At 42.2% G+C, this 12,715-nt stretch overlaps 1 protein-coding gene across 4 annotated transcripts in view; it reads right to left on the bottom strand.

Annotated features, from left to right (window-relative positions):
• Window positions 1-12,715, bottom strand: part of LOC126253029 (uncharacterized) — a 344,974-nt gene that overhangs the window by 150,092 nt on the left and 182,167 nt on the right. For all 4 annotated transcript variants that reach the window (XM_049954093.1, XM_049954094.1, XM_049954095.1 and 1 more), the window contains one exon: window positions 3,969-4,096. In XM_049954093.1, the coding sequence (XP_049810050.1) occupies window positions 3,969-4,096 (128 nt within the window). The remainder of the gene's footprint in view (window positions 1-3,968; window positions 4,097-12,715) is intronic.

Raw genomic sequence — 12,715 nt, 5'->3', positions numbered from 1 at the left:
GTATGAGATCGAAAAGTAGTAGTACGAAATTTCTATACAAACCTGGAATCGTCATATTGTTCCATAATCTATGTGATGTCCCCGTTTCTTCTCCTTCCTCGTTCTAACAAACAGTCTTGTTATCACTAATTCTGTAACTATTCCTGCTAATGGCAAAGCTTATTTGCAGGTTAACTCCACTAACTCTGCCAGAATCACCGGTTTAGTTACCCCGCAATTATTCTCCGGTTAGGCGTTGCTACATGTTTGTACAACGTGTTTTCCACGCTTCTTCCAGAATAGAATTTAACGCGGCTGCTAGCCGGGGACTGTACAACTGGCCCTTACTACTATAGCGATCTGACCAAAAATTTTCTGTCAAAATTTCATTTTCTTGGATACACCGAGAGGGTAATTCCGTAATCTTCCTTACCTGTTATTCATTTATTTACACTCCTGTAGTCTGAATCTATGGATTTAACTAGTAATTATAACAACGCTTATCATTAGCAAACCCAATCAACCACACAATCAGACAGCGGTTGGCATTCATTTGTTCAGCCTTACTCCACTCAGCTCGTATAGCCCCTTTTGTCTGTAGGAAAGTTTGAGTCTACATGCGACGAGGATTACCCTGACAGAGACATCATGTACACTATGCACGCATTCACAAATCAACTTACGATTCATTCAGAAATCAACTCAGAATGTGTTCAAAAACCAACAGGGATGCGTTTCAAAGTCATATGAGTAATCGATAGACTAACGTGCGCTGGATGCTAGTTGCTTTGTGAAACAAGGTTTTTCCCTCAAGAGTATAAATTTGCCCCCCCCCCCCCCTCTCCTGTTGCGTATGCAAGAATCTGGCAGCTTGGGCGCTCCAGTAAAATTTTTCCCGGTAGCAACTAGCTGCTTGCTGCAACTGCTTACAAAGCTAACAGCCACATTTCTGTAGCCAGATGCGGGAGAAGGTACTACTCAACTGCGCATGCACATGATTCCGTTCATAACTGCTAAAACGAATCTAATGTAAACAGTTGTGACGTCATGCTCATCGGAGACAATTTGTTGTTATGGAACATTGCATAGTCTTCCTAAAGCCTTTGACACATTTTGCTGTTGGCAAATGCTTGTATAAGCGCTGTGTTTTGTTGCTGTATATGGCGCATTTCCTTTGCAAGTTTTATTTTCGTTTTTTCTCTCGTTCATGTTTTATTGCTGCTGTATTATTCTGCAGTAGAGGGATGCAGTAATATCCTCTGTTAGAGTATCGGTTCTTACCAGCCAAAATTACAAAAATTTAACTGAAAGCAAAAACAATGAAAAATTCCCGGAATTCTAAAAAATTCCCCGAGTTTTTCCCGGTTTTCTCCCAGATGACAAAATTCCCAGGTTTTTCCCGGATCTCCCGGGTCGTATACACTCCTTTCTTTCAGGAGTGTTAATTCTGCAAGGTTTGCAGGAGAGCTTCTGTAAAGTTTGGAAGGTAGTAGAGGAGGTACTGGCAGAAGTAAAGCTTTGAGGACGGGGTGTGAGTCGTGCTTGGGTAGCTCAGATGGTAGAGAACTTGCCCGCGAAAGGCACAGGTCCTGAGTTCGAGTCTCAGTCTGGCACACAGTTTTAATCAGCCAGGAAGTTTCATACCAGTGCACATTCTGCTGCAGAGTGAAAATCTCATTCTGGAAACATCACCCGGGCTGTGGCTAAGCCATGTCTCCCAAATATCCTTTCTTTCAGGAGTGCTAGTTCTGCAAGATTCACAGGAGAGCTTCTGTAAAGTTTGGAAGGTAGGAGACGAGGTACTGGCAGAAGTAAATCTGTAAGGACGGGGTGTGAGTCGTGCTTGGGTAGCTCAGATGGTAGAGAACTTGCCCGCGAAAGGCACAGGTCCTGAGTTCGAGTCTCAGTCCGGCACACAGTTTTAATCAGCCAGGAAGTTTCATACCAGTGCACACTATGCTGCAGAGTGAAAATCTCATTCTGGAAACATCACCCGGGCTGTGGCTAAGCCATGTCTCCCAAATATCCTTTCTTTCAGGAGTGCTAGTTCTGCAAGGTTCGCAGGAGAGCTTCTGTAAAGTTTGGAAGGTAGGAGACGAGGTACTGGCAGAAGTAAATCTGTAAGGACGGGGTGTGAGTCGTGCTTGGGTAGCTCAGATGGTAGAGAACTTGCCCGCGAAAGGCATAGGTCCCGAGTTCGAGTCTCGGTCCGGCACACAGTTTTAATCTGCCAGGAAGTTTCATATCAGCGCATACTCCGCTGCAGAGTGAAAATCTCATTCTGGAAACATCCCCCAGGCTGTGGCTAAGCCATGTCTCCGCAATATCCTTTCTTTCAGGAGTGCTAGTTCTGCAAGGTTCGCAGGAGAGCTTCTGTAAAGTTTGGATGGTAGGAGACGAGGCACTGGCAGAAGTAAAGCTGTGAGGATGGGGCGTGAGTCGTGCTTGGGTAGCTCAGACGGTAGAGCACTTGCCAGCAAAAGGCAAAGGTCCCGAGTTCAATTCTCGGTCCGGCACACAGTTTTAATCTGCCAGGAATTTTCAAGTCAGCGCACACTCTGCTGCAGAGTGAAAATCTCATTCTGGAAATGGGTACCCTACTTGAGGGTCTATATTAGCAGTGTGATAAATGGTGTGAAGGATCCCAATGGTTGGCTGCTTCAAGATCACTCCAGCACAGCTGTGTTTAACTCTGCTAGCTATGTGAACAGCTGCAGGGTAACTACTCCCAGCGAGCAGTGAGGCTGCAGTGTAAATGTAGCACGGTAAAAGGTGAGCAGTAAGGTTGCAGCATAAACATACCATTACTCTGCTTTCAGGGCAGGATTTAGTTCCTCAAAGTACTTAGCTGCTCAGGGTAGATGCAGGATTGTGCAACATTAATGGTTAGTGTGTTAGTGGCTTGTGGGATTCAATATCAGTTTGTTATCCTACCTAGTTGTTCAATCTCAATTATTTGTCAGAGTTTTCTTGTCGTTCTTCATCAAGTTTCCCAGTCTGAAAATATTTCAACTTGCAATTTGAGATACCTGCATGAAGAGCCGAACGAGCCTACTTCACAACTGGCATGCTACTGACATGACAGAGTGTTTACTACAGAACACACAAGTATTTGATTACCTTACAGCTTATACAACATTTCTGAATTTCCCCCTGTAAATATTGTATTTCCTCATAAGTGAAGGTGCTAATTAATAATAGATGAAAAATATAAACAAACTTTTATAATAAGTTAAAATAGGAGAAAAAGTATGATCCAAATGCCTGATACATTTCTCCATAAATCTACACAGGGCAGTCAAATGAAAACGAGACAGACGGAAAAAAGTAAGGAAACTATTTATTATTTCAAAAGCAATTGCTGTAACTGTTAAATTCATTTATTCAACTGTGAGACAAGGTGGTCGATGCCTTATTGGAAAAATGTTTTCAGTTGCCCACAGAACCATGATTGTACCCAGGTGTGGATCTCTTCATCTGAAAGAAATCAAATGGCATGAATGTCTTTCTTTGAGACACAAAAAATATGGAAATCACAAGGAGAGAGATCAGGAGTGTATGCATGATGTGGCAGAGTTACCCAGCAAAATTTCTGCAGCATACTCAAGACCACCTTGGCAATGTGTGTGTAGTTGGGGAGGGGGGGCGGGGGGGGGGGGGGGGGGACATGTGGCCAGGTTGTTTCTGCGGTAGTTTTGCTGGGAAGCCTTTGCACATCCTTCATACAGTCCCAATCTTACCCCACACTATTTCCACATTTTTGAAGCCCTGAAGAAAGACATTCATTGCCGTTGATTTGTCTGCTAACATTTTTCCATGAAGGTATCAGTTGCCTAGTCTCACAGTCAGATAATGTATTAACAGTTATCGTGATTACTTTTAAACTAATAAACAATTTTCTTACTTTTTTTTCCATCTGTCTCATTTTCATTTGACCGGCTCTTACATAATTCCTTAAAAATGAGATATGAAATTGTAGACATCCTTACAATTTTGTACATCATGAAGCTGCCCTATAAGCTTGCAGATACTGCCATCAACAAGTGTCACAGTATCACTTTTAAGTCTTGATTTTACTGCAGCTGTTGTGTGATCGTTGTATGTGCTCCCTGTAGACCTAATGAACATAAAAAAGAAATAAACAGATGTGAGCACTCATATTACATTACATCCACCAAAAGAACAAGATCAAAGTAAATTTAAGTGTAAAATACAGGGTGACCCAAAAGTCTATCAACATTTGAAAATGCACTAATTCACATAATAAAGGAGGTAGAGAGGTAAAACTTGATACACGTCTGAAATGACATAGAGTTTTATTGAAATCAATAATGAGTGCTTAAAACCAGCAAACAAGTCAATGGCGCTGGAAACCCCATGGCATGATGAAGAAGTCACAATGTTGTGTGCATTTATCACATCAATCATGATTGGGCCCTTTTTGTGTGAGGAAATGCATAGTACTGCTTTTCAAATTGTCATCATGGTGGGCGTAAGGTACGCCGATATGTTACAGGATTGCACCATCCTTAGCCTGGCCGACGAACTCCTGCTGGAAGGTATGACTTTTATACAGGATGGTGCTGCAGCCCATATTGCTACATGTGTAAAAGATCTCTTGCACACATGAGGATTGTGTGCTGAGCTGCTATGTCCGTCGTGTTTGGCCTCCCAGGTCACCAGACCTCAGTCCATGTGATTATTGGTTGGTTACCTGAAGTCAGAAGTCTACCACAATCATCTGTCATTATGGATGCTAAAAGATAACATCTGATGGCAATTTCTCATCATACTTATTGATAATCTGTACAATGCTGTTCACAACATTGTCCCTCGACTGCAGGTGTTACTAATGAATGACCTCTGACATGTTGAGCATTTCTTATGTAAAGATCATCATCTTTGCTAAAAATCAATTTATGTTAATTTTTGGTTTCCTATCCTATGAAGCACCATCTGTTGGTCTTTTGTGAAATTTTTCCTGATTTCATACTCCCCATGTCATTTAAAGCATGCGTATCAAATACCTCTACCTACATTACTTGGCAAAATTTTGAATTTACAAATGTTAACGGACTTTTGGATTGCCCTAGACACTCTAAGACAAGCAAACAATGCACTACATAAAAATTTTGTAAACTGGTCACAAACTGATATTTATGCAGGTATCAACAGATGGTTGGTCAGTTGGTTGGTTGACTGGGGGGAGGGGACTAAACAACGAGGTAATCGGTCTCATAACCTAAGGTGGCAGGAAAAACACAAACAGCACAGTCCAGTCAAGGGCAAGGAAAAATGGGCAAACAAGGAGGCAAAAGGAACGTTGGGACAGCAGGAAGCGGAAAAAAGAGGAGGTTGGTGGGTGAAATGGGAAGAGTAGGGTGCCCCAGGAATGCTACACATATTGGGGCACCAACACTGCCATCAATCCGTCCCGAACCGCACATTATAGCTTGATCACAACACTGCGGGGACAACGCCAGAGGAATAAGACACATGAAAATGGGAAAAAACTGCACAAAAAGTAGGGGAAATGATGGGAAGAATCTATCTGGTGTGGAGGCAAGGCCATGGCCTCCATAACCAATGCCAAAAGTGAGGGACTCCAATTCAAGAAAAAATTTCAACGACTTAAACCTGAGAGGACAAACCACTTTCGCATAGAAAACCGAGGACAGACGTAAGCATTTGAGGATCGTCCACTGGCACCTTGTGGCAGCATATTTAGTACAAAGGGCCAAAAGGTGGGGGCAGTCCAGTAAAATATGGATCACCATGAGGGGAGCCCCGAAACAAGGACAGGGGGAGGTCATTGGGGAGTAAAAAGCCATGTGTCAACCTACTAGGGCCGATAAAAAGATGGCAGAAAATGGTACATTCCCACCAGGAAAAGCAGAGGGAAGAATGCCATGTAGTGGGAGTCTCCTTGATCGTGCGAAGTTCATTAAACAGAAGATGCAAAACTGTTAACTGTGCTGGTTGATGGGTGAATGTATGACGTTACATTGCAATTTCACCATACAGCTGGTAAGGTTAGTAAACTGGGGATTTGTTGATACCAAGGCATAGTCACTGCAAATTTCATTCAGTGTACTCAGTTGGACAGTAGCTATGCCTCACAGACAGCCACATGAACAATATACATAGATGACAGTGCATTGTTGGATTCAAAGAAGCCAGTTGGAGTAGCCAGCAAATCACTCCCCAATGAATAGAAGTGATGCCAATATTCGACTATGTTGGCAGGAATGGGTGAACCATGGCCGAACACAGCATCAAGGTGGATGCAGCGACCTAGAGAGACGACAGAATGTGAGAACTGAGCAATCATCACAGAGGCACTTAGAGCCCCTGATCCATCATTATTATTAATCTGACAAGCAGCTGGTGCTTCAGTGACCGCAAGGACCATTAATAGGTAAATCACAGAATGGGGTCTGAGCTCTCAGTGCCACTCGTGCTGACTACCATTGATCTCTGTACAACAACAAGCCCGTCTGCAAAGGTGTAGGGCACATGTGGCATAGGATTGTCTTCAGTAATGAATCCCACTTCGAACTGAACTCCAATGACCAGCAAAGATGTATCTGGAGATGCCCTGGGCAGCAGTGGGATACCAACCTGACTGTGGCTTGTCATATGCCCAGACAACCAAGAGTGGTTGTCTGGGGTGCCATTTCATTTCATAGCAGGACCTGTTTGGTTTTCATCTGGGGATTTTGTTACCCTTGATGGGACACCATCCTGGGCTTACATTTCAGCAAGATAATGCCCGTCTAACAGCAAGAGTTTATTGCTTGTCTCTGTGCTTACCAAATCCTTCCTACTTTTTCTAGCACGGTCACTAAATCTCTCAACAACTGAGACCTTCGGAGCATTATAGGCAGGGGCCCCCAACCAGCTTTGGATTTTGATGATCCAATGCACCAATTTGACAGAATTTGGCACTATACCCCTCTGGAGGACATCCAACAACTCTTCAGTTAGTGCCAAACGGAATAACTGCTTGCATAAGGGCCACAGGTGGAACACCTTGTTACTGACTTGCTCAGTTTGTGAAGCTCTTTCTCTTGAATAACTCAACCAATTTTTTTCTGAAATTGTACTCATTGGTTCGTCTGTACATGTATATCACATCTACCAATTTCCATTCCATTAGGATAATTCTTTCATAGTGCATAGTTTCCTTCTGTCTTAGAGTGTACTTCACAGATACTTAGATACTTAATAGTTACAAAACTAAGTTTGAAGATCAGATCACTTTCAAATTCCCCACATCACAATATGCAGACAGAGGAAACAATGAACTCTGACCTGTACGTTATACAGGAGCCCACAACGTCTCCTTCAAAGTCAACAGTGAGGCAGAACCATTAAGCACCAATCAAACCCCCTAATGTACCAGATCCTCACAGCTGTTGTTGTAGATGGACAAAAATGGTACATGATGTCCTAATTGCAAGAGCAATTGTTGACAGCACATCCTTTGCTTTGTGTATGTACCGTGAAGTGGGAGATTTAAAGTGATCCAAACCTTACAATTTTATTTTACATCCAACTCTGCCTGATGTATGTGAAGTTGGGTCAGTCACATGTATAAGAAATAGAAGAGAACACAAAATTAAAGTGTATGTGACATTCTGAGATTTGCCCCGTGGCTGCTCCACCCTGGGATCCTAAACAAAACTTTATTTACTAATTCTCCTCTAAAACCCTTAGAAGCCTGCAACAGAAATTGTGAAACACACTGCATATCTGTCTTGCAGGTGCAGTCAGAATGCCTAACTTGTGGAAGGGCCTTCTAAGGATGGCTACAGGTAAAAACCACACATTACTCTCACTGCGTACTGTTTCACAATCAATATTGTTTTCACTGGTGATGAGTTACCACACAAACTCATGCTACATGCCAGTAATAACATTATGTAAAACAAGATATAGACTCGTTTCTCTCGCAAACTAGCAATTATGAGAGCAGTAAAGGTTGTTGAATTTAGCTGTTTGAGAGGCTCGCTAATATGTTTTGTCCACTCCAAACATGCGACAACATGCATAACCGAAAACTTTAGAATTTTACCCTATTCACTGGCTCCTATTAATGTGCTTCATTAATTATTGCTGTTAAGTCTCTTTGTTGCATATAAGTGCATATTATGTTTTTCTTTTTTTTTTCTTTTTTAAAACTATGACAACAGACGTCATTTATTATTATTAACAACTTCACCTACTTCTGTCTCTGCAACATGGTTAACTGTAAATGCTGTGCCACACACCAAAAGAACCTACTCTGCTTGATGAATGTGAAGTTGAGTCATTCACATGTATAAGAAAGAGAAGAGGGCACAAAATTAAACCATATGTGACATTCTGAGATTTGCTCCATGGTAATTTTTTTTCTCATTCAACTATCTTCTTCTTTTTGTTAAATATGTGCAAACGATTTATTCATCCAAAATGAGATTTTTCACTCTGGAGTGGAGTGTACACTGATATTATTCATCACCAATTCTTTCCACAAAAAAAAACAGTGTGTTGAACGACATCATCAAATGCCTTGGACAGATGGTACAAAACATTAATAGGTGACATTTCCACGAGCTGTGCCATAGGCAGTGAGGAGTTTCAGCTGCATCCCTGGCTAGCCTTCTGTAGATCACCAATTCAAATCCAATCACCACTAAATATTTTTTATGTAGTATTTATAATTTCTAGAAGGTTCTTGAAATTCATTGTATTTGTAATGTTCACATATCCTAGAATATTTGATGTTTGTATAAACGGCAACACTCTCCGTATAGGAGTTCAGATCTGTTCTGAGGGCGTGTTGGTGTTTGTAATAAACGTTTTTGTGGTGCTAAATGTTGTACTTATTGATGGCCGTGCTTTCTGATTTGGAATCAATTGTGATTTTTTGGTGGAGATGCTGGTTATTTCAAAACATCTACATCACTATGGCTCCAATTAGGGAATGTAAAAGGAGTTGTCTCGGTGAACGAATCAACAGTAAGTGAACTGCACATCAGACATCAACCAGTGCATTCTGGAGACGATGGTCAGGAACCAACAAAATGGCTGAAAGGATTCAACTTATTCATGAAATACAACAGATGGGATGACATCATATGTTTGTCATTCATATACTTTCATGTGGGTGGCACATCCCAACTGTAATTCAAGAACAACAAAGAGTAGCTCAATGGCTGGGACAAATTCCAGGCCTAACTGAAAATACATTTCATAATAATCAGCAGCAGGTACATTTAGTGGAAGAATAACTGAATAACAGGGCCCAATTCATAAGGAAATGACACAATCTTATGTACAAAATATTTTGGCTTGATGCCACACTGTGAAACCGAATATGACAGAAGCTAACAAAATATCACACTTGTGAAAGGAGTCATAGATGACGTATTGAGCTCTTCTGGTAAAACCGAGCGAGGTGGCGCAGTGGTTAGCACACTGGACTCGCATTCGGGAGGACGACGGTTCAATCCCGTCTCCGGCCATCGTGATTTAGGTTTTCCGTGATTTCCCTAAATCGTTTCAGGCAAATGCCGGGATGGTTCCTTTGAAAGGGCACGGCCGATTTCCTTCCCAATCCTCCCCTAATCCGAGCTTGCGCTCCGTCTCTACTGGCCTCGTTGTCGACGGGACGTTAAACACTAACCACCACCACCATCTTCTGGTAAAGGATGTCACATCAATCAAGGATTTCATCTAATTGTGCCAGTGCATCGAGAAAACACACAAGAAAAGACTTGGATGAAAGAAGTATGATCGACATCTGAATGTAGTTCCCATGCCAGTTGTGAAAGCCAATCATGACCTCACCTCTCACACACAGCAGGTAAGGAGATATACAGCAGTTTATGACAGCCAGAAATGTTGCACAAAGTGCTATGAACCTGAACCCTATACTTCAAATAAAGAATGTTGACAAAGAGATGTATCGATCTTAAGCACCAATCTCTGGCACTAGTCGAACGCACTATGTCAGAATGGACTCTGCCAACTTGGATTATGCCCTAACCTTCGTATGACAACCCAGCATTTCAACATTCTCAAATACATCCAACTCCTCTGTCACGTACAATGCCGTGTAGAAGAGACAACACACCGGTATGTCTTCACTGTGGGCACCCTGGACTCATTGTATGCTAGTGCAGAGAAGCAGAGAAATCAGACTAGCATGTGATGACTATTATGCCTCGATATGTCAAGTATTACAACAGTCCTATTCACACTAGTCAACTGCGGACGATTTGAGTCAGCTTGTGAGATGAAGCCAGTTACTGTACACTGGGCCCACCCATCAGATGCCCATAGCCATTCCCATTTGTTGTACACGGGTGCAAGCCACTCACCTAGCAGCCAAAGTCACAAAAACTAAGTGAGGCAACACCTATGGAGGTGAGGCTGCCACAGACGAAAATCCTCCATGGATGGCAGTCATCACGGTGAAAGGAAACCATATCAACATAATCATTGACAACCAACCAGTCTGGGCATTGTTAAATTGCAAGAATTGTTTTCTGTAATGTTGGATACTTGTTACCACCAGCAACAGAGGACAATGTTCCATGATACAAAAGCAATTGTGCTGAAGGTTGCAAGTGGGAAATACATCCAGGTGATGGAACATGTATTGCAAGAATAACTATCAGTTACGAACACAGCCTTTTGAATTTTTTTGTTTTGACAACATAGTCAATCACAAAGCTATTCCAACAAGCTCTGGTTGGTTATTTGCTGCTGAAGATGACATCCCACTGTCATCAAAATGACGAGCTCCATTCATCAATCAAGATGCTCAGTCAAACTGTGAAGCTCTAGTCAACTACAGAAAGTTACTCAGGCTCAAAAAATAAATCTGCATAAATCTCTAATTGTCACGAGCAAATACAACTCATCCCTAAAGGTGATTGCATAGGAACAGCCAAACTAGACCACGGTGGCAGCTGAAAGCCATTGGAGGAGGATTGTGCTCTACTAATACTACAGGTGATGAAGTGTAGGATGTTATTATCAGACAGCTAATAGGATCTGGCCTGACAAAGGAACAAAGTCTGTGTGTGTAGCCATTCCATGCCAATTTTTGGGTGCTTTCAAACCTGAGTGGAGAAATGAGAGATCAAGCAGACCATATCAACATGGGGGAGAACCCATGAATTAGCTAGCACGTGTATGAGATCACTGGCTGAATGACACACAAACTCATGAGGAAGTGGGGAAAGTGCCACAAGACTTCAGTAATGAAGTGGTCCTCGTGAGGAGCAAGGATGGCACATGGTGTTACTGTGTCGACTACTGACAATTGAACAAAATCCCAAAAAATTATGTAAACCCATTGCTACATACTGATACCCTAGATTGCTTGAAAGTAGCAAAGTATTTCTTTAACTGTGGTCACGCAGACAGGCTGCTGGCAAAACTGAGACTGACGAGGCTGACAGGATAAAGACTGCCTTCGTAATTCCTGATGGCCTCTCCGAGTTTGACGACATGCCATTTGTACTGTGTTTATGTTTATTCAACCTGCAGGGCTCCGCCTGAGGTGAAATAGTGCCTCTTCACCACCCAAAAAATAAAAATCTTGGGGCACCTAGTGAATGGAGATAGAGCCAGCCCATCCTGATACCAGTGATTCATAAAGGACCTGTATAGCAAGGCATGTCCCTTGCCAGAACTGCTACAGAGAGATACTAAATTTTCCTGGAATGATGTGGAAGGAAGATCTTTCCTTGCCCTTAAGGAGATGCTAACATCTACATTGCTAACACTGTATGACAAAAATATTGAGACGAACACTGGCAGTTATGGGATAGGTGCAGTTGAAAAGCAGATTCAAGAAGGTAGTCTCTGAGTCCCAGATGAACTACTGACCCAGTCCCAGATGAACTACTCTCCCACTATGAATAAACTGACCAATGACGGAAGCATGTGTTGCAATTACCTCTGGGCCACCTGGTACTAATTCTGCATGCAGCAGCGACATCCCACCACATTGGAACCTACCTCTTTGGGAGGTTCCTGAAGTCGAAACAGGAATCTCTGGATAATATTCTGCATTGTCTGCCTTACCCACAACACCAAAGCTAAGCGGACAGCCAAAGCTCTAGAAATTGCAATGTTCCTAGTAAAAGATATCATTTTCAAGCGCAGAGCACCCCTAGTCATGACCTCTGATCATGAAAAGTTTTCCAGTCAGCACTAGTATCAAAGTAATTTCATGTTGCAGTATCATCCACAGGATGACAACTGACTACCACCAACAAAAGAATGGCCATGCAGAACACTTTAATAAGACACTGGCAGATACAGTCTAACAAATAGATTGGGATACATTTGCCCATAATGATATCTGCATTATAACCAAGAAATGCAAGTCACTAGAGGCTTCACACTATTCTTTCTACTCCACGGTTACAAAGCCAAAATTACAACAGACACATTGTTACAGTTTTAACTGGCTGATACTCAGGAAGACTATGTGAGACATCTCATCACCAGGACTGAAGAAGCTAAACAGCCGGCTCACATATGGATCCTGGAAGCCCAGGAGAAGGAGCGAGACCTGAATAATGCAAAACAGCAACTATCATAAAAGTTAGTGAAATGCTAATTTGGTTCGTATTGTAACCTTCATCTCTTCTCAAAAATCACATACAAAGTAGAGGACTATGATCCTTAACCAAGAAGTTAAAAGTACAGAGATCTCATCAATGTCATCCAT

This window comes from Schistocerca nitens, chromosome 4, assembly GCF_023898315.1.
Source record: "Schistocerca nitens isolate TAMUIC-IGC-003100 chromosome 4, iqSchNite1.1, whole genome shotgun sequence".
NCBI classification, from domain to species: domain Eukaryota; kingdom Metazoa; phylum Arthropoda; class Insecta; order Orthoptera; family Acrididae; genus Schistocerca; species Schistocerca nitens.
This window is presented reverse-complemented; position numbering and strand designations above follow the sequence as displayed.